This window comes from Diabrotica undecimpunctata, chromosome 4 (assembly GCF_040954645.1).
Source record: "Diabrotica undecimpunctata isolate CICGRU chromosome 4, icDiaUnde3, whole genome shotgun sequence".
In the NCBI taxonomy this organism is placed as follows: domain Eukaryota; kingdom Metazoa; phylum Arthropoda; class Insecta; order Coleoptera; family Chrysomelidae; genus Diabrotica; species Diabrotica undecimpunctata.
In genome coordinates this window covers 151,672,645-151,695,887 of record NC_092806.1, presented here as the reverse complement: position 1 = coordinate 151,695,887, position 23,243 = coordinate 151,672,645, and the positions used below count along the sequence as shown (strand labels likewise).

Genomic DNA, 23,243 nt, shown 5'->3' with positions numbered 1-23,243 from the left:
TTGGGGACAAACTACAGTTTTCTTTAAAATCATATATTTTTATATTATATTTTTAACAGTATTGATAGTACCATTGATAATACATAGATCTAGTCTATAAAATAATAGGTGGCGCCCATTTTTTGTGAACAATTGTTCTTTTCCTTTTCTTTTTTGTTTATCTTTTTCGCACGTTTACAACAGCTGAGCATTGAGCCACAAAGTGTACCAGTGTCCTGAGTCTACTTCCTAGTAGTTCGGTTCACTGTCTATGTTACAATGTTGCTATTCTCTTGGTATCATGGCAGCAGTCTACAATGCTCAACCCTTATCACCTCATCAAAATATGTAGAACAATATTGTGGTCAAAAACCTGTCAATGGTTTAAAAGTTTTTACTACAGTCTTATAAATATCTTTATTTGCTAATATTAATAAAAAATACCAAACTAACCACACATATAACAAAACTATTCAAACTCAGGCGAGTACCAGTATTGCGTTTCGTAGATGTTATCCATGAGGCGAAACTGGAAACTCTGGTAAAAACAGAAGGATACCCAAGCATGCAGTTCTCGGGTCCAAATGAAACTAATCCTATTTGAACTCCATCTACTATAAGAGGTCCACCGGAATCACCGCTGCAACTTCCTTTGATACCCTGTCCGGATGTACAAAGATGAGTAGAGACTATTACCTAAAAAAATATGTCAAATTTGAGATTTCTGGGTCAAATGTTTATTTGGTCTTTTAAGTTTTTTATAGGCTTTATGATATTTAGATCGTCTGCATATACAAGTATATTTATACTTTTGTTAAAATAAGCACTACTACTCGCAGTGTTGAAATTTGCATCCTTTACAATTGTTTACAAAGCTATAATAAATAAAACACGGGATAATGCATCTCCTTGTCAGTCGTCAAAGAGATGCAAATTCGGGTTGCCAGCCGTTAAAAACGCGAGGTATCAAATCTAAAGTAAAATCGAGCTAGCACTCAACGCCACTGGTTTGAAGTCTCAGTTTTGTGAGTTTTTAACAGCTGGCAACCCTAGTTTGAGACCAATTTGTCTAAGGCAACCTTATATAATCATCTTAAGAAAACAATTAGCTTCAATTTGATATAAAATACATGCATATACGTCATGAGCAGCATATTTTATTTAAAAAATAAATGAACGAAATACAATTTTTATTCAAAAATGAATAACTATTAATTGAATTAAAAATATTTGCTGACACTTTTTGACTGACAACCTATTATCAATGTATTCTCCTAATTTTAAATGCATGAAAAAATGTGAATTTGATTAACTACGTATCTTGCAGTGGGATTTAGTACTATAACAACAAACCAAAAAAGACATTTTTATTTATCGTCTAAATTTGGTATAGTTACCTCACTAAATTCTCTGTGAACTGCTTTACACGCTTGGTTCGTCATAACATTCACATTGACTTCCTTTAGATTCGTAGATATTTCACCATCGTTTGTCTTTCCCCATCCCAACACTGTACCAACACGCCCAGCATAATCAATATTGTCGCCAATTTGTATCAAATTAACGTACTTATTTAATGTTGCATTTGTGGGTAATTTAATTAAAGCGATGTCATTTTGAAGTGTATTGTCGTCCCATTTCGAATGCTTAAAGTACTTTTTGGTTTCATAAATTTGCACTGTAGATCCTTGATTGTCATAGACATTGTGGAGTCCCAATTTTACAACTATCTTTACAGGATCACTGTAACAAGGAAATAAATCATCATTACTATTTGAAATGACGCTAATATATATATTCACACTGGGTGACTGTATGCGCCAAATGAAAGTTATTAAAGCAGCCTGCGCAGCCAAGGTGCTCTGTTTTATATTTGTTATTTACTGCTGACCTACCAACTACCAGACTAACCACAGCTGCAACATATGCTGATGACACAGCTGTTCTTGCGTCACATATAAACCCGAAAAGAGCATCACAAAACTTGCAAATTAATGTAAAGAAAATTCAACAATGGTTTAATCGCGCCATGTGACATTTACAATGCGACGTGAAACTTGTCCTTCAGTTTACCTAAATAATCATCAACTAAAACAAACAGGCTCCACAAAATATCTAGGTATACATTTGGATAGAAGACTGACTTGGCGGAAGGATATCTTTACTAAAAGCAAACAGCTTGGATTCAATCTACATAAATTCTATTGAATGAACGGTAGAGAACCGTAAGTAACAACAGAAAACAAAATACGTATCTACAAATCTATAATAAAAACCCTTGAGGATTTATGGGATTAAAATTATGGAGTATAGCCACTAATTCTAACTTAGAAATTCTTCAAAGATTCCAAAATAAAGTTCTACGGATGATGAAATAAATAATACTCCTTAGTATGTTAATGCTTCGCTTTCTTACTTATCTACACAGTGTGCAGCTGTCAAAATCCATTCCTCATCTATTAAACTTCCACCACAAAGGTTAGTTTTTGATTTATAATATATAAAAAGGGCTGCTTGGAATGGATATGAGTTAGGTGTAACATCGTTTCCTCCGATGATTCGTAATGTTGCTGTTTTATTAGCGTTTTCTGGATAGGCAAATATGTTTGTGTGGACGAATGATTCCGTTACCTAAAAAGAGAAACATAATAAGAAATGTAAATGGTTACAATGTTGGATAAGAAGTTTCGTCTTCCTTTCGAAGATTAGTAATCAAAAAGGGGATGGCATTCCCTTAGATTTTTCACCAGAACTATTTTCGCCTTATCGATTCCATTTACAGTTCCATTTTACTTATGATTTGAATTTCTAACCTTAATAGTTATTATTACCGGAGTTATATCATTATTTAACAAGGTTCTGCAACTACTTTCTTGTGGAATGTCTAATTTAAATATTAAGTATGTTGATATGGGATTAAGCGCCAATTATTGATTGCAATAAACATTACATTTTTAACTAACTAAAGTTTGATGTTTCCATTTCCACTCCGGAAATTTTTTATCAAAAAAGATTTTTTTTCAAAATTGTGATAATTGTGAAAACTCAACATTGAGGCTTTGGTAACACATTTTTTTTGCACCAGTCACCGGTCACATAAAACTTTTCATCAACAATTTTTGTTCTGACCTTAACTTTGCCGGAAAACACCTCAAGTACATTCGGTCTATGTACATCTGGTGCCGCCTGGTCCAGTGATTAACATATCAGCTGGTGTTAACTATTTGCTTGAAGAATGGGAATTGTATAAATGTTCTGGTAAACTAGGTACTCCAGTCGTCAGAGACGAAAATGCCACTGAACCTCTAAAAATCATACAAACAAGCTAAATTTTGTTGAGAATATCAATTTTGGTACTATAAAAGAGATAAAAAAAGTTTACCCCGTTTATCATCTAGCTTCCTCCTAAAACACCCCCTCGTAGAGGGGAAAAAACTGAAAAAATCGATTTAACAAGAAACTTGACACCGTAGAAAAAAATATTTCAAATAAAAAATGTAGCTGAAATAATTTTGAACAAAAATGTTTATTAGCACTTTTTGTGTAGAATAAACCGTTCTCTAGAGACAACGCTTAAAGCGACCGGCGGTTTTGAATGTCAGTTAGGGGAGCGAAATCAATGTTCAATAAAATTTGTAACAGCTCCACGGTAAAAATTCGATATCTTTTGATCAGCGTCTCCTATAGACAAAAATCAAAAGGCGTTTTAAACTTACATAGTGTAGCTTTCGTATGCAATTTTTGGATTTTGCCACAAATAAAGTCAGTTTTTATAAAGGTGTTAAATAAATAAAAGTTGAGCGATTTTTGCCATTTTTATGACTCTCGTAATATCAATAAAATGTATCACTTTCAATTGTCAGGCCATGGAGTTGGGGTGTCTCCATTTTAAAGACATTAAGTACCCTATCCTCCATGCTATGGCATGCTGGACGAGCGATACAGTCTGTAGTCAATACTCCGAGGTATGAGCGGTAACACAAGGTGCATAAATATTCATACGCTTATGAAACGCACCTGGTGCATCATAAGGGCCTTCACAAATTACTCTTTTTCAACATGTCTTGAGTGATATGTCTTTAATCTTTCCTATCAGCCTCTCTTGGTTAACACTTGTTTCTTCCGACCCCGAATGGTTATTAGGTTTCCGAAGGCAGACGGGTCACTATATTTCCGTCTACCTCATAATCTTCAGCGTGGCGAGTCATTCAGTGTGACGAGTCATTCAGCGAGCGATTGCCGGTATAAGCAATCCCCCACTTACTGACCAACGGCTTCGGGCGGATGAGTTGGTAAGTGGTAGGGCACTCTTTTGTCCTGAGGTTGTGATATCGACCTCGAAGGCGGATGAATTAATGATTTGATCAACGGCATACGGATGGGGAAGCACAAGTAGGGCAAACACTCCATTAAAGATCCACAGCGATACGCCCTAGTCAATCCATCATGGCAATGCTCAATACTAAAATAAATTCCGGAGTAAGTCCTCCGATCGGTTCTCTTGGGAGGAGAGTTTTGAGTTTACCAAAAGATGATAAATTTAAGTGCAGAAAGAATATCAGGATCCGCACATGGAATTTCAAAACTTTATACAAAGCAGGAAAAATCCACAATGCAATACAGGAGATGAAGAGAATGCATATTGAAATCATAGGAATAGCAGAAATGAGATGGCCAGATTCTGGAGAAATACAAATAGAAGATCACAAGGTATATTACTCGGGAAAAAGTGATGGATCACATGAATATGGAGTCGGAATAATCGTATCACCCAAGGTTGACAAAGGGAGGAAGAAGCAATTGAGTTATATCAGAACATCAACAGTATCATACAGAAAATTCCTCGACAGGAAGTTCTCATCATTATGGGCGATTTTAATGCAAAAATTGGAGCTGGGATAAGACACAGTACATTGGAGCACATGGACTTGGAGTCAGAAACGAGAGAGGAGACCTTCTAGAAAAATTCGCAGAAGACTCAGAACTAGTTGTCACCAACACATTCTTCCAATTACCACCTCGCAAGCTGTACACCTGAAAATCCCCTCAAGACAGACCCGGGAGAATTATTAGGAATCAAACAGACTACATTTTAGTAAATAAAAGATTCCGAAACAGTTTTACATCTGTCAAGACTTATCCTGGAGCAGACTTGGAGACAGACCACGTTACATTGGTGGGAGTATTTCGAGTCAAACTCAAAACAGTGCAGAAAAGGAAAGCACAATCATACGACCTACATATGCTGAAAGACCTTAATACGAGGATGAGAGTCCAAGCCACGTTAAACGAGCAAGTGACTGCAATTAGAGACGAATCGAACGAAGAACGAACGATCAAACATATTAGATAAATGTAAAGGATAAACACTTAAAGACAGATAGATTAATGAAGAAAAAATCATGGATGACAGATGAAATACTGAAAATAATGGACGAGAGAAGAGAAGCCAAAAATGAGCCAGACAAATATAAAACCATAAATATATTAATAAGAACGAAAATCAGAGAAGCGAAAGAAAAAGAAGCAAGGGAAAGATGCGAAGAAATTGAGACTCTGCAGTCAAAGTACGATAGTCACAATGTACATAGAAAAGTTAAAGAACTCACAGGGGGACTAAGACGAAGGCAAAAAGGAAATATAACTGATTCTGACGGAAACATCATCTTGGGCAAACAGAGTAAAATAAGAACGTAGAAAGAATATCTAGAAAAACTATTTGAAGACGAAAGAAACACCTTTGAGCTAGAAAAAGATATACATAATGGACCAAGAATATTATAGCAAGAAATTTATTCCGCAATAACACAGTTAAATGATGGCAAAGCGGCAGACCCTGATAATAAGCAGAACTACTCAAACTAATAGACAACGAATCAATAGCAATAATCGAAAAGATATTCAACAACATATACAACTCTGGAGGAATACCAACAGAATGGCTGAAATCTGAGTTTATTGCACTTCCAAAAAAACCAGGAGCCAAAAAATGCGAAGATTACAATACCGTACTATAGGCCTCATGAGTCATCTCCTAAAATTGTTCCTAAAGATAATTCATAAGAGAATCTACAAGCTGTGTGAAAGTCAAATTTCCCCCAACCAGTTCGAGTTGACAAATGTTGTTGGTACTAGAGAGGCTTTGTTCTTAGTACAAATCTTATGCCAGAGATGCAGAGACGTCAACTGAGACGTATACGCATGTCTGGTTGATTACGAGAAAGCGTTTGATCGAGTACAGCACGCCAAGGTGATGCAAATACTAAAAAAACAGGAATTAACAACCAAGATCTGAAAATAATTAGAAATCTTTACTGGAATCAGACAGCAAATCTCTGAGGCAAGGCTGTATTTTGTCTCCTCTAATCTTCAATCTGTACTCTGAAAGAATATTTATCAAAGCTTTGCACGAAACTGAAAAATGTATTCTACTAAATGGTTACCGGCTAAACAACATCAGATATGCAGATGACACCATAGTATTTGCGGACAACTTAGAAGACCTACAATGAACAAAATCTCATATTACAGTCAAAAATATGGACTCAATATAAACGTTAAGAAGACAAAGCTTATGATACTTAGCAAGAAAAGGATAACAGAAGGTCAACTCTACGTCAACCAATCCCCTGTAGAAAGAGTGACGTACTATAACTACTTCGGCACCGTAATAAATGAAGAATGGACCAACAACCAGGAGATTAGAGCACGCATCGGAAAAACTAGATCCACCTTCAATCGGATGAGAACCTTCTTCAAGAGTCATAACCTCTCTTGATACAAAAGTAAGAACGCTGCGATGCTACGTCTTCTCTGTCCTTTTTTATGGACGCTACGCGTTGAATCGTGGACCTTGAACGAAGATATGTGCAGAAAACTGGAAGGATTGAGATGTGGCTATATCGGAGAATGCTTAAGATCCCGTGGACTGACCGAGTCACAAATGAGGAAGTCCTCAGAAGAATGAATAAGAACCAAGAGGTACTGACCACCATCAAATCTCGAAAGTTACTATTCTTTGGACATATTATGCGAAATGAATCCAGATGTGCTCTCCTTCAAGCCATCCTGCAAGGAAAAATATTTGGGAAACGAGGTCCAGGAAGAAGAAGAACATCTTGGTTAAAGAACCTCAGAATCTGGTTCAATACAACATCTGTGCAGCTTTTCGGCGCTGTTGCAAATAAGATAAAGATTACCATGATGATCGCCAACATTCGTAACGGATAGGCACGTCAAGAAGAAGAAGTATCACTTTAATTAACCGGTCACTATAGAATTTCCATTGTTAGATCCTAATCTTCAAAACCTATAGCATGAAATTTCGGTTTTGAGTTTTGGCAATAAATGTGAGGCATTTGAAATGTAAAATCCTTAGTAAAGTACGTTTTTCAGAACTACAGAACTTCATCTATAAATTCCACTTTACGAGGCGGCGTTTTATTGGAAGCCGGTGGGTAAAAGTGGTTAATTTTTCAAAATTGACATTTTTAGCAAAATTCAGTTTGTTCGTAAAATTTTTAGAGGTTAAATCATTGGTAAAATAGGGAATTTATTTTACCAATATTCTAGTTTATGCCAAAAATAAAATTGTAAAAAAAACATTTTTAAGTCGATTATCAGAAACTACCAAAAAACTATTTACCTCCGAACTTCTTACATGAATCTTATCATAATAGGTATATTTGTTAAATTTATTATATTTTTGTTAAAGGCTACTTAAAGATGATTAAGGTAATAAATATATATAGATACAATTCTTGTAATTCGTTTTTATCATTATTTAAGCCGAAAATAATATTTTGTTGTTATAAACTGTTAATCTGTTTAATTCGATCTTTTGTAAAATTAAGCAATAAATATTATCTAGTCGCTAATAACGTTAACAGTTTGGTTAATTGAAGAAAAAAAAATATCTATGTATCTATACAGGGTGACCGGACTAAAACGAAACAAAGGCATTATCAGGAACTGCAACATCATTTTTGAAAAACACAGCGACACGTCAATTTTTGATTAAAGGGGGACACATCTTCTGTCATTTTCGATTATTTGCTTGATGATTACATCCACTGTTTGCCACTTATCAAGGATCATCTACAATGTTTCTCAGTATTTTGTTCTGGAATCTTTGTATTATTCTTATATTGCTTAGGCCAGATATACGGAGGGAATAGGGAAATCTCCCCAAGAAGGTCCAAAATAAAAAAAAAACCTAATATTTATCTTTTTTATGTCTTTTGGTTGGTGTTTCATTGGAAGTTCTCCTTCTTCTTCTTAGGGTACATGTCCGTTACCGAACGTTGGCGATCATTCTGGCTATGATGACTTTGTTGGTTACTATACGGAAGAGCTGTATTGAGGTCTTTCTATACCATGCTGTCAGGTTAGCAAGCCAGGATAGTCTTCTTCGTCCTGAGGCTCTTTTTCTTTCAATTTTACCTTGCAAAATGCATTGGAGTAGCTCATATCTGCCTTGATTTCTCATTATATGCCCCAAGTACTGCAGCTTATGTTCATCCTCCGTAGTACTTCTTCATTGTTGACTTTGTCTTCCATAGTATCTTCAGGTTCCTTCTGTATAACCATAGCTCAAAATCCTGAAGTTTTAATAGAGTTTCCGCCTTCAATATCCACGTTTCTACTCCGTACAGAAGCACTGCGTACACGTAACATTTAAGGAGCCATATTTTTGTTTCTAGGGTGAGGTCATGGCTCTTGAACACAGAGCTCATAGTCAAGAATGCACTTTTTGCCTTTCCGATGCGACATTTAATCTCTTGAGTATTGTTCCACGACTCATTGATTATAGTTCTCAAGTAGTTGTACTGTGAGACGCGTTCAATTCTCAATTGGTTCACATACAGATTTGCTCCAGTTATGTTTTCCTTGCTGATGATCATTAGCTTGGTTTTGCTAGTGTTTATATCCAGTCCATATGTTCTTGTTTCCGTCATTTTGTTCATGCAGCCCTTCTATGGTATTGGAAAACACTATTGTATCATCTGTATACCGCAGGTTATTAAGCTTGACTTCATTTATTGAGATGCCTTCATCAATATCTTTTAGAGCCTCTTCAAAAATGTGCTCCGAGTACAGATTGAATACCAGTGGTGAAATGATGCACCTCTGTCTCACTCCCCTTAGGATTTTGACCTGATCTGTATATTCTCCATCTATTCTGACTACCGCTGATTGATTCCAATACAGGTTAATTATTATTTTTAGGTCTTTTTCGTCAATCCCTGTCCTTTTCAGCATTTCCATCATTTTTTCATGCCTGACTCTATAGAAAGCCCTCTTGTAGTCAATCAGACATGGAAAAACATCACAGCTGACATCTCTACATTTATCAAACGATACCTGCACGCTAAATAAAACTTCCCTCGTACCAACGGCGTTCACAAATCCAAACTGATTGGGCGCAGTTTGTTCCTCGCATTTACGGTAAATTCTTTTGTGGATGACTTTTAAAAACAGCTTCAGCTTATGGTATTATAGTCTTCACACACTTTTGCTCTTGCTTTTTGGCAATGGTACGAACTCCGACTTGAGCCACTCTACTGCTATAATAGCTTCAACAGTTCTGCAGGAATTTCATCAAGTTCCGATGCCTTACCATCCTTCATTTGTCTGACGGCTGCCGTTATTTCTTCTGGTAGGATTTTGGGACCTGAATTTTCTTCGATGGTAGGTTCTTGTATTCTTCTAAGGTCGTGGAAAAGTTTCTCCAAATATTCTTCCCATACTTTCTTTTTATCTTCTTTGCTTATGACAAGGTTGCCTTCATCATCTGTTATTTTTCCGTTGTTGCGTTTTTGGAACTTTCCAGCTATTTCCTTAACCTTTCGATGGACATTGAAGTTATCATATCGACTCTGATACTCCTCTATTTCTTGACATTGTTCTGTTTTTTGTTTCTCTTTGGCTTCTCTTAACTTTCTTCTGACGATGGTATGTATACTCTTATATTCTTGGAGATTTTCTTTGTTTTTCTCTGATCCATAAGTTCAGTATATCATCGGTCACCCACGATTTCCGTTTCTCTGTATCTTTCTTCAGGTGTTGTTCTTATATTTATCTTACTGTTTCTTGTATGATGGTCAGACTTTTCTCTATAGTTCCTGCATTACTGCATTGGAAGTTGCCCTCCCAAGGCAAATATCTAGATCCGCCACTGAGTACACTCCCAAAGTGCGTCTTCATTGTGCCGCACCTAGTGATATATATTACGAAAAATTAATCTTAGGGCACCGGTACACAATATCCTCAAAGACTCCGTTGCATATCACTGGTAGATTATGGATGGGGTCGTTTATAGATGGGACTAAACGTGGATAGACTGTGGACCAACCAAGGTTGGCTTTGGACCATACTTAAGATTATACTTAAGACTCCATTGAAATATACCTAAGATTACGCTGGACTAAACGTTTGGACAACAACTTGGAATCTACTGAAGACCCTAATTAAATGTTATATTAAAATAAAATAAATTATAATACAAAATGTTATTCAAAACTATGATTAGGGTGGTGTTTTCATCACTTATTTATTAAGTTTGGCAGATGTAAGTAAAAAAGTGTTAGGTAGTTCTTTTTGCCCCGGTATTTCTTTCCTATTTATATATATTATAAGAAATCACCTCTCCTTTTCAAACAACAAAAGGACTACGACAAGGCTGCTGTCTGTCACCCACCTTATTTAAAATCTATTTGGACAGATCCTTAGTGAAATGGGTAAAAAAATGTAGAAACATGGGAATAACGGTGGAAGAAAACAAGCTATATACACTTTTCTTTGCGGATGACCAGGTAGTAATTGCCGAAGACAGCTACGATCTTAGCTATATGGTAAGAAAACTGCAAGAAGAATATGAGGTGGCAGGTCTAAACATGAATATGACAAAATGTGAATATCTCTCAGTGGGAACAGATGAAATATGTGACCTAGTCTTGGAAGACGACAAAATCAAAGGCGTGCAATCCTGCAAATATTTGGGGGTCATTTTCAACAAGAAGGGAAATAGCGCAGATGAAATCAGGGAAAGAATAAACAAGGGCAGAGCAGCGACCCGTGCCTTAAACTCTCTTCTCTGGCAAAAAACAATTCGACGATAAACCAAAAAACACATTTACGGTAGTATAGTTCAAAGTATTACACTTTACGGTTCGGAAGTATGGGACGTCACCAAAGCTAATAAAAACAAACTTATGACGACAGAAATGGATTATCTGAGACGAAGCTGCGGTAGATCGAAACTGGAGAGAGTTAGAAACGAACAAATAAGAAACGAAATGAAAATGGAGAGAAATATCAATGATGACATAGAAAGAAAACAATTAATCTGGTTCGGACATGTTAAAAGAATGCCAGAGTACAGATGGCCTAGGAGAGTACTGGAATGGATCCCTCCTGAAAGAAGAAAGAGAGGACGACCACGGAGAAGTTGGCGCAACGATATTGATGAAGCAATGGCGGCAAGAGACTTAGAAGAGGCAACTGCATATGACAGAAAAAGATGGAAATTGGGGGCGGAGAAGCGGCGACAGCCGTAATAAATCCGTTATTATATATATTTCTTTCCTATTTATCTTTCAAAGGATGTATATAATTATAATAACAAAAAGTAGAAATTCGAAGATTTTTAGTTTTCGAAACCAAAACTCAGATTATTGTCTAAATCTATGCCTTCTACAATTTTTAAAGCAAAACAGACGATGAATGAACCGACATGAGGAATCTAGATAACATTGCACGAAAGACAGAAAGACATTTTCATACAGAAAAGACAGTTAAGATTTGATTTCACTTATAGTCCTCCGTATATTCACTTATACGTATTTCATCCTAGCAGGATTCATCAGAGCAACTGAGCAGAAGCCCTGGATGTGAATCAATTCTTTTCCGCCCCGCCAAAAGAAAGAATTAATAAAATAAATTCATACAGACGCTACGATCTACAGCGCCATCTGAGAATAAAAACAAAAAGTAGAAATCAGACGATGTCTTAGTTTTTGAAACCAAAATTCAGATTATTGTCTAAATCTGTACCTGTACCTTCTACAACTTTCAAAGCAAAACAGACGATGACTGGACCGACCGAGTTACATCCAATTAATAATAGTATTTACCATTTATTTTAAAACCTAATGTACACAAGAAACAAGATATGACGTAACACTGCAAATATTGTAACAGTTTATTACTTTCATCATTATGAAAGTGTAAATACAACAGTTACTGGATATACGATACTGCTGATACTTACTTCTATTTGACAGAAGGCGACATAAACAATTGTTATTACAATAGCGTTCATGTTTACGCTGTGCACCAACCACTAAAATACACTAAGCAATCTTTCTTATTTTATAATTCATATCAATAGATAATGGAAGATAGGTATACAAATCTCACCTATTGGGCTGTACAACTGTAGCAATAAAATGTTATCTTTGGTAAGTTTTATTTATCGATGTTGTGAATCATGTACTTTTCTTTTTATTTTTTGACTAATAGATAAAATGTAGATATATATTGGCCTTACCCTAATATATCCCTATTTTATACATTTTTTATTTGTCGCTAATCAGAAAATAATAAAGACAAGTATCTTGATCAACAAATAAAACTTTATATCCATGACGCAGTAAAAGAAGCCTTAAGATAAACTTGACAATGGAAAAATAAAACTTGACAAAAACGAGAATGTTTTCACGACGATCTCAGTACACTCACAAAATATACGAAAAAAAGCATATGAAACTTAGAATAACAAAAGTTATGCAAATTCATCCAAACTTTTTTTGTATACAGTACGAATATAAGTACATACCTATTTTTATTTAATAAAAATTTAAGTGAAAAATCGTTAATTTTTAGAATGTTTGTCTCTTATTTAAAACCATTATAGGTAGGTATATAAAAAAGTGAAAAAAGAATCGGTCAGTTTTTTGGTGCATTTATTTATTAATAAACGTTAAAAAAGGTAAAACGTTTAAAATGAAACAATTTTAATAACTTCATAATAACGGCGCCCGTTCTCTATTGAATTTGGGCTTAACAGATTTTCTTTCAATTTTAACATTGTACTTCATTATCTTTGTGTTATGCCTGTATTTTACACTTCTCTGAATAAAACAATTTTTTTGAAATGGTTAGAACAATATTTATCCGCGAAGAAATTTTGAATGAAAAACAAATAATAAAGAAATGTACATTTTGAATGCAATTCACAATATTTCACACAATGTGTGTGCATTGTGTGGGGTGTTTTGGGGAAATGAATAATAAATGCTGCAGTTATCTGTGTATATAATATATGCATAGCAAACATATATGTTATTAATTAAACAAACAGTCGATCTCATAATGATTGAGCTGAATGTTGATCGGGATAGCAGTATAAACTTGTAAGTTGCATACATTTGGCGCAACTCGATGATTTATAAAGGAAGTCAGCTAGAATTTATTTTATATGTATTAATTATTAATTTCTAATTAAATAAGACATATTGAAATGATTGAACGTTTATTGTGTATATTAATCGGAATATATAAGAAAAAAATACAGGATTGAACACCTACCTCCAATAATGATGTGTGATGATAGATATATTCCATTAAATGTCAATAATCAACGTCAACTGTCAACGGTTAGGGCATAGATAAAAATTTGCGTTATTAAATAGTTTAATTTCCATTTTAAAGTATTCAATACTCTAAACAGCATTAAATTACAGTTTTACGTCTATATTATTTAAGTTAATAAATATCGAAAATGCCACGAGGTAATTTATTTTGTTGTCTAGTAATAACCCATTGCATGTGCTGATCTGTAAAATTTGTAGGAAAATTCACAAACCATAAGGGACGTAATCGTAGATTTACTAATCCTGAAGAATTAGAAGAGGAAAGGAGAAGGGAAGAACAACAGAAAAAATGGAGACAACAGAGAGGAGAAAGCAGTAGTGAAGAATCTGAAGATGAAGCTGCTGCCGACAAAAAAATTAGTGAAGAATCAGGTTCAGGGAGTGAGTCCTCAGAGGATAGCGATGGCGAGGATGTATGTCTATGGTATTTATTAAATTTTTTAAACTGAATCTTTGTTCAATAATTTTAGGCAAAAGCTAAGGGCGTATCTAAGCTAATTGAAATAGAAAATCCAAATAGAATTCAAAAGAAGACTAAAAAACTCACTACTCTTAACACAACAGATTTAGATAGTAAACCTCAACTGTCAAGGAGAGAAAGGGAAGAAATAGAAAAACAAAAAGCACAGGCCCTTTATCAAAAGTTGCATGCCGAAGGAAAAACTGAACAAGCTAGGGCAGACTTGGCAAGATTAGCCATTATTAAACAGCAAAGAGAAGAAGCAAAAAAGAGAAGAGAAGCTGAAGTAAAAGGTAGGGCAGATGATGCAATTTATAGTAACTGATTGCAATAAATTTATTTTTTATATGTATATGTGACAAAATACTGAGATACATTTTCCATGTCAGCTAATATTAAGTGATTTTACAACTTGTTTTAGAAAAAGAAAATGCAGCCAAAGAGAAGACAGCTCAAACAAAGAAGGCTCTAGGAAAAAAATGAATATTTTTAATTTGTTCATACCTGCGTTACTCTAATATTTTTTAACAATAACATTTTTACCTATGTTGTAACAATCCAGTGGAATATGAAAAATAATATTGTGTTTTATAATAAATAAGTATCTATTTGTCATTTTATTCTAAGATGTGCTTAATTATTTCTCCTTGGTATTTAATACACTTACATGTGAGAGTTTTAAAACAAATATCAAATGATGATGAATAACATTCATAAACTGTTTAGTAAAAGTTCTTTCTATCTAGGTGAGTTTCACTTATGTCAAACAAGGTACATTCAGGGTAAGGTAAAAGGTACAAATTAGAGAATATGTTATAAACTAGTCAATAAAATATGAAATTAAAAAAAAACTAGATAAATGGATACAAGGAATCATAACGAAAAACTAGTCTGTATAAATGTGAAACTGGAGAGCTAAAACAGTACTATGAACAAGTGATGTACATTTTAGTTACTTTTGAATATTTGTAATGATTTTTTACTGACATGCCAATCAACTAAGAATTCGTTTTGTTTTGTATTGTTGACATCTGGGTATTTCACATAGTTTACTAACTTAGTTATCTGTACCAAAAGTAATGAGTATTTCTAACAATGATGAATAGGTACTTTGGGTATTGGACAAATACCTGTTACTTTATAATGGATAGGTCCTTTTTTTACATCACTAGTGTGAACAGAACTAGAACTCTAGTTATATCATTATTCTTAGGGAGAGGGTATGTATGTAGTAGTCACATAAATTTATATGTAATTTTTTGTGTTGGCTTGATTTCTGCTGGCAAATCTTAAAGCTCTCTGGTCCAACTATATGTCATATTTTTTAGTTTATTTTAATTTTCCTTATGGTACCATCTTCTATTAAAGGTTGGCAACAATCTCAGCGAAGTAACATACAGCTCTTAACAGTTTTTATAATATTCTTCAAAAAGAAGACATAGGTGGGAGTTAACAAAAACTTTTACTTATCTTTATTTAATTTAAAAAATTTGTCCTTTCATGACTATAACGTCAGCACTATATTGTGAATAACCTACCTACTCTCTTCTGTAATTTATTTATTCCCTGTTAATTGAAAGCCACTTTTTACAATAAAATTTCAAATCTATGTAATTATAAAGAATCCTAAACTATGTCAAACAATAAACAGCAACGACATAAATAACTATATCATAAAAATGAATATACTGAAAACACAAATATGGAATCTACAAACATTTAAAGCTAGTTGAATGTTATGCTTAAAACAGGCAAAGGAGAACAGTGAAAAAAGAGTATTGCATCTGACATCTTGTGATTTTCCAGAGTTTGAAGCTTAAGTTACATTAGGATATCTTCATAAGAGTAAGTATACAAAGTTCTGTTCAATTTGTATGTTATAAACCATAGACATCTATGCTGTTCAATAGCATTAACTTGGATTTGGTACAACATAGACCATACATTAGACACATACCGTAAAGTTGAGCTAACCAATGCATTGTACACTATATTTGTCAAATTAATGGATAGGTAGATTTCTTGAAATATGCAAAACAAATCATTTGAAGAGCTTTACTAGTAATTGAATTATAATGGCGATTAAAAGACCAGTGAATCAAAGAAAACTTCCATGTCTTTTATCATATTTACTCTCTTTAGTGATATAGATTTGGAAAATGTAATACAGTAACATTTACCTATATTAACTCATTCCATTAGCTATTGACCAATTCTGAAGAGTGGATATATCCTTATTCAAATTAATACAGCCACTAACACTGTTTACTCTTGCATAAAGGTCCAATGTGAGATCCCTAAGAAACACCAGAATGAGCTAAAATCGGATTGGATATGTGGTTCTTGATGTTAACCATCTGACTTCTGCTACTAAGGTAAGCAATATTGGAAAGTTCATTCTACCTAATTTCCTGATAATAGCAGCATGAGTTATCCTATTTTTAGACTTTATCGAAATCAGTATAAATAGCATCCATTTAACTGCTACTCTTTATTGAATTAATTACATCATTTTGGGAATAATTAGAGATTAGTTACTCTGGACCCACCAGTAACAAAACCATACTGCTCATCAAATGATAATAGTCTTATGATGCCAAGAAAGAAATTTTCTCACAAGTAGTTCAAACAACTTGGGAATCACACTTAGCTGATAGGACGGTCGTTTTTAACATTATACTTGTCAACAAATTTATGTACTGGCGTGACAAAAATGTACTGGCGTGACAAAACTGTTAAAAAGTAGGCGCAAAATTTCGGGCCAATGGTTTTTAAATGCATTCATTTTTTTCGAATCCTAAAAAAATTAGTAAGTATTTTTGAAAAATTGAAACGCAGAATGAAAGAATACATTATTACTGAGGGCCTAAAGTTCCTGAAAACTTCTAATGTTTATTTTAATAAGTTACAGGGGTGAAAAAAAAAAGAGAAAATTTAGTGTGATTTTTAATTTCAAATATCTCATTCAAAAAAACTTTTTGTTTATTCTAAGGGACTTTCGGCCCTCGGTAATAATGTAATCTTTCATTCTGCGTTTAAATTTTTCAAAAATATTTGTTAGTTTTCTCAGGATTCGAAAAAAAAAATGATTGCATTTAAAAAGCATTGGCCAGAAATTTTGCGCCTACGCTCTTAAGTGACTGATTAAAAAACAGGCAAATGGGTTTACTCAAAGTATAAACACACCTTATGAGAAAATGAGAAGGCATCTTATCAGGGACTTAGCTCAAGTTATCCTTTAAACTTTGAATATCTCTGCAAAAGTTGTAGACAGGAATTTAACATCAACTGAATGATGAGAATGAGAAAGGTTAGCTATTCCACATCCAGCATCACAGCCCTTATCATCTAAGAACCAATTATTGGGAATACCATAGTCTTTTCTAAATGAGTTAACGAAATTTCAAAATTGTTTGGCATCACAATTAATATTTTGGTCCAAATGAGCAGGCATAAGCTTTATGCTAATCAACACTCTATAGTCAAGTTTTTTACATTGAGACCGTAAATTAGAAAAAACAATGTAGTCGTTTTGTGAATGAGAATTTTTGAAGTTTATATGAGCCTCCTCTTTTTCCAATTTGACACCTTTGAGATATGGAGAATATCATTGAGGGAAGCAATAAACAAACTTTTTAATAGGACCAAAATTTGCAATACCATTATTTAATGCCTGATATAATGTTTTTATGGCAGTTTCAATATTATTATCTACAATAATTAAATTCCAATTGACAAGCCCAAAATAATCATTATGGAGCATCTTTGCATTGTGTGCTGCTTTTTGAAATTGAAAATTTATCAATGAATATATTAAAGGTGTAAGTATGAAATAAAACTCAGTCATAGGTTGATCATTATTTGCAAAACCAAACATTCCACAACAATACACGTATATAAATAAAAATTAGTCTCTCTCGGGTCACTTCACCATTTTCTTAACATGGAATCAAGTCTCATCTTCAACAACAACGAAATTAACGATTATGTTAAAAAGGCACCATATGAAAAAGCTTTTTACAAAAAGAATTGAAACAATAAAATTTAGAGATTATTTATTTGTTCGTTAATATTAAGCATCTAAAAAATAATTGTGTCCATTATTCACATTTAAAAATTATAGCAATGTTGCCTGTTTACTGTTGTGTATCATTTCCCGGATATACTTTAAAACAGGCATGGAATGTGATCTAAATATTGCAAATTTAAAGAGATTTGGAGGTTTCGCAACGTTGTTTGTAAAAGGCCTGCCTACACTTCGCAAATACACCATTGGCCTTCCGAATTTCCGGAATCGTTTCGGATTTCGGCAATTCTAGAGGAAAATACGTTACTTCGCGAACCTCAACAATAGGTACACAGTGGCGCACCCACAATTTTCCTGTGGGGGGTTTGGTTGGGCACCGAAATTTTTTTTATGCTACCTCCATTTTGAGTCCTTAAAATTTGTGAGCAACTGCGTCGGAATAGTGGAGGAAGGGGTTTAACCCCCAAAGCCCCCCCCCGGATGCGCCACTGTAGGTACATGACTTTTGCTGTATCCTCTTTGTGTGCTGCACTGTTCGTAAATTTTTATCAATTAGTCTAGTTAATTCAAAAACCAAGAAATTGACTCTGTTTTGGGGAAAAATATAAATGATACTTTGATTATTGCCTGATTTTATTTGGAAACTAGAAAAAATTATGTACTCTCTATTTTTAAAAATATGAATGTTGCTAATAAACCAATGTTTCTATTAAAGAGAATTTTCTTTATAGAAGTGCTATGCACATAGGCCTTATGTATATATAAGGTCTTACTTGTGTTAATGATGATACAAAATAACGGGACTGTCTCCTTTCGTCAAAAAATTAGTGAAAGAAATGCATACAAGTTTCAGGACGATTTACAAACATTGTGGTGCCTCTGTATTCTTCTTGTTCTTAAACTTTTCAATGTGTATCATTAATAACTGGGAAAAATACTATAATCAATTGAGCACTATAGAAATTGTATTATTTGTATTATCCATATTATGAATATGTACTTCGTAATACTCATTGTGTAATTTTGTAGTTAAATATTCGAATTTCACGCTATGTAATAAAAAAATCATTTAAAAGAAAACTATATTGCCGAAAAGACACATATAGCGTCCTTATCTTAACGTTGAGTTTGTGAGATGATGTCTCCCACCATTCCCTGTGTGCACCCGCGTTCCAGTCCCTTGCGGGGTGCGGAACGAAGACCTTGGACGTGCATACGAGGGCGCTCAAAAGTTTTAACAATAATATAGTCAAATTATAATTAAGTACAAACCAACTTGTTTTCATGCAACTTCTGTATTTTTTTACTCCAAATTTTCCGCGTCGTGAATTTATGTCTAAAAGGAACTGTGTATAATCTTATCTATTCTGAGTTATCTGTATTTTTGATATGTATCAACTTTCAAGACTATATGACTTCCTTCAAGACTTACCGCAAGTTAACAATGCATTCTTTCAAACAAATACGTAAACAATAAGAACAGAGAAACTATGATAAAAAAAATATGGAGAAAATACGCAGGAAGTTATCTAACAGCATTTTAATTTTGGAGGACAATGCCCCTCAACAAAAATTGCATTTTGAAATGCAATGAGTTCGTTATTTAGTGTTCGAATTACTCGAATTCACCCCTTATTCACCAGATCTTGGTCCGTCTGACTATCATGCTTTTCGCCGACTGAAAAAAGTCTATCCTAACAGAGAAACATAAAAAATCAAAATAGAAAAAAGTACGATACTTAAGGAAATTGATCAATGGTTGACAGGAACGATATAAGATCACGTCTATGTCCGCTCTCGTATTGCCTTAAATGTCTGTCGTAGTTGTAGACGACATTTCAGGAAAAAACAAAGAAAAATGTAAAATTTTTGTATCTTCAACTACCACTTAAACTCTCATTTGCTAAATACATATGTGCAATTCACAACTAAAACTATTTTTTTAAACAAGTGTTAAACGTTCAAAAACTTGGTGTGATAGTTTCTGAAACTGTATCTAGCTAAATAGGAAGATTCTCCACTACACTATCTCAAAAATTGCTTCAGAAACTTAAATTAAATGGATATATATATATATATATATATATATATATATATATATATATATATATATATATATATATATATATGTATATATATATATATATATATATATATATATATATATATATATATATGTATATATATATATATATATATATATATATATATATATATATATATATATATTGTATTACACCGCTGTTTATCATTTGTGCAAAATTTACAAAAGGAAACGTTTTGGAAGACTTTGGGATAGAAGTAGTAATAGTAGGCATTAACAGACATTTAGGCCATGTCAGACCCTATTTTAAAGATCCTAAAAATTATATAGATCTTTAATCAGTACGCACCATGAGGCCTACCAAACTCTCTTGTATAGACGAGAACGTCTATCCAGAGATTTTGGGGAACCTGCTCCCTATATATCTACATCTCTGTATAGATTTTGAGTCATTACACTCTACAGGAACAACATCGATTTTACCAGGACCTTTTAAGTAGGTTAGAATGTCTATCCACTGGAAACCATTAAGTTCTTTTTTTTTGAGAGATCCTAAACCTAGATATGAAGCTGGATCACATCTCCAATGTATGTGAACCACTTCCCTCTACAGATTTTGAGTCATTACACTCTATGGGATCTACAGCGAATTGACCAGGCCCACTCTATCCACCGAAACTATTACAAGTGGATTTTCTACCACTTCCGTCCGCTGAAAGTTATCGTAGAATAAGAAATTGACCGTGTTCAGTCCAGTTGACTATTTCTTAGCCTGTCTGCATCTCTAGGTCTTTTTGTATTACTATGCCAACTGGATCTGTCACTATATGAGAACTGCCTGAAGATGTTCTTTAAAGAGATCGATGGCTCGTGTTGAATACTTCGATGCGCATTTTAGAGAAAGACTGCTAACGGGATAAGTATCAAAAATCAATGTTAGAAAAAGGTTTTGAATAAATATCAAAAATTAAAATAATCTTTAAAAACAATGTCAGACGATAAAAACGAAGAAGGCAAATATTCACAAACCATAACTTTGATCACCAGACATAAAGAGGACATCTAAAGGTTTACTTATTTTTATATTTTATAACAATTAAAGCAAGGAAACATTCAACAACATCCTAAACAAAAACGTTAACTTACACTAAGACACAAAAACTAGACGATAACGTTTTGTATAAAGAACATCAAACAAATATCACTCACAACAGCTAAAAATTAAGACTTTCGACAAAAATAGCGTAAACAAACCTGACACTTTGGAATTTTTTCTGTCCCGTGCTCTTTTATTTATCCTTTATATCTAGTAATTTATTTTATATCCGATTTTCCTATTATTCTACCTTTTCACTTTCTCTACAAGTAGTATCGTTTTTTTATATCCGACTGAATTCTAACTATATGTCTCTATTGTCTATACATTATGTTATTGATTGTTTAGGTTGGTCCTTTCGTCGGTTTTTAATTCCTTGTTTATAAATGACAATGGCTAGTCATTTTTTGTTAGAACCTTTGTTAGCAGGATTTTTTTCTTCTTGAAAAACCTTTTCATTAGAGCAGGTGGTAATTTTACGTAATGAAAAAGTGTTTTGGGCTCTACTTAGAGTAACCAGAGAAATTTCCATGGGACAAAACTTCCACTCTCACATCTTTTTAGCCAAACATGGCTGTTGCCTATAACACCGTGGTCAAAAGTGAATCAACCTCCAATTTTGTGATACTACATAACCTTCTCAACAATCTTGGCGGTTATACACCGTTTTTCAACAAAATTATTTAATAATCTTTTTTTGAGAACGATTCCAGGCTTAGAAAAGGAAAGAGGGGGGACGCGTAATCGTATGGAATTAACTGAAGCCAAACCGGCACCAGAAAGGTTGCCAGGTCATACATTTTTTAGTAGATCGATATAGTAAAGTAAATTGAAGTTGAAATCAGTAGATCTACTGAAAAATCAGTAGACCTGGTAACCCTGCGAGAGGTAGTAACGTGCAACGTACAGGCACCAAAACGTGGCGGTCACATCGAAACTGGTTTCACTTTTCGAAAGTTTACTAAATGAGTGTTACCTGTCCTCTCTCTTTTCCCATATAAATATAGTACTTAACTGAGACATGCCACAAGAAAACAGTTTTAGAATCTTATTAATGCATTTTTTGTTGCGTAATATTTTTTTACTCTATAAGTACTTAGGTATATATATAAGTACCGTATACTTTTCTTGCTCTGTAATAGTATATTGTATTCGAATTATATTGGCCCTTATTTGAAATTATTTCATAGACTTCTTGTCGTTCCCGTCACTCATTGATGATATTCGAGTTCTTCTTCTTCTTCTAATGGCGCTACAACCCTTTGTGAGTCTTGGCCTGCTTAACAATGTTCTTCCATTCTGCCCTGTCGGATACTTTCCTTCGCCACTGCCTGATGTTCATGGTTTTAAGATCCCTCTCTACGTCGTCTATCCATCTTTTACGGGGCCTTCCTCTTGTTCTTGTTTCCTTGGGGCTTCCATCTCTGGACTACTTTTATAGCTCGATTTTCTGATGATATTCGAGTATCTACTCTATTTGTAGCTATCGTGAGCCTTCCAGGATCTATCGGTTGGTCCGAATCAGAATTAAAATTTTCGAAGTTTTATATTGCCTTAGTGATGAGAGTCAGATTCCGTTTAGATAGATAATGTGTTGTTTATAGTACCACCATCTTAATAACAAAATATAATGACAATACGTTTTCAATGAATGTGGTATAGTACTAACATTTTTCTAAGAGATTCATTAATATTCAGCTCGCAAGGTGCTATTGTTCAAATTACATAACAATGGATCTACCTGTTTTATGAAATTATCCCTTGTTTATGTAATTTGATACCTCACACAATAACACCCCTGTGAGCTGAATATTAATAAGTCTCTTAGAAAAATGTTAGTACTATACCACATTCATTGAAAACGTATTGTCATTATATTTTTATTAATGACAGAATTTTTGAAATTGCTCAAAAATTTACTTGTATGAAAATTAAATGTGTAACAAAAGTTTTTATGGAAAAAATTATTTAGACTTTCAGAA

General features: G+C 33.8%; 2 protein-coding genes across 3 annotated transcripts; one reads left to right on the top strand and one right to left on the bottom strand.

The window, feature by feature from the left end:
• Positions 1 to 382: 382 nt before the first annotated feature.
• Positions 383 to 13,621, bottom strand: LOC140440213 (brachyurin-like). 2 transcript variants are annotated; one of them, XM_072530566.1, is made up of 4 exons: positions 13,570 to 13,621; positions 2,396 to 2,610; positions 1,377 to 1,722; positions 383 to 675 (listed from the first exon to the last, which is right to left on the bottom strand). In XM_072530566.1, the coding sequence occupies exons 1-4, from the start codon at positions 13,603 to 13,605 to the stop codon at positions 397 to 399; spliced, it is 876 nt and encodes a 291-aa protein (XP_072386667.1). In that variant the 5' UTR covers positions 13,606 to 13,621; the 3' UTR covers positions 383 to 396. The 2 variants fall into 2 exon arrangements, with proteins under 2 accessions (XP_072386667.1, XP_072386666.1); XM_072530565.1 differs by lacking the exon at positions 13,570 to 13,621 and adding an exon at positions 12,251 to 12,455.
• LOC140440214 (uncharacterized) lies at positions 13,616 to 14,720 on the top strand. Its single transcript, XM_072530567.1, has 4 exons — positions 13,616 to 13,772; positions 13,833 to 14,047; positions 14,105 to 14,387; positions 14,516 to 14,720. Exons 1-4 carry the CDS (start codon positions 13,763 to 13,765, stop codon positions 14,575 to 14,577), a joined length of 570 nt encoding a protein of 189 aa, XP_072386668.1. The 5' UTR covers positions 13,616 to 13,762; the 3' UTR covers positions 14,578 to 14,720.
• The last annotated feature ends 8,523 nt before the right edge of the window (positions 14,721 to 23,243 follow it).

Excerpts from the sequence above, each read along its gene's own strand:
- LOC140440213 (XM_072530565.1), bottom strand. The coding sequence starts at position 12,301 with ATGAACGCTATTGTAATAACAATTGTTTATGTCGCCTTCTGTCAAATA. Across the intron at positions 1,723-2,395 it reads GCTGCACACTGTGTAGATAA|TGATCCTGTAAAGATAGTTG; the intron begins GTAAGAAAGCGA and ends TCCTTGTTACAG. Across the intron at positions 676-1,376 it reads TTCACAGAGAATTTAGTGAG|GTAATAGTCTCTACTCATCT; the intron begins GTAACTATACCA and ends ATATTTTTTTAG.
- LOC140440214 (XM_072530567.1), top strand. Across the intron at positions 14,048-14,104 it reads AGGATAGCGATGGCGAGGAT|GCAAAAGCTAAGGGCGTATC; the intron begins GTATGTCTATGG and ends CAATAATTTTAG. Across the intron at positions 14,388-14,515 it reads AAGAGAAGCTGAAGTAAAAG|AAAAAGAAAATGCAGCCAAA; the intron begins GTAGGGCAGATG and ends AACTTGTTTTAG.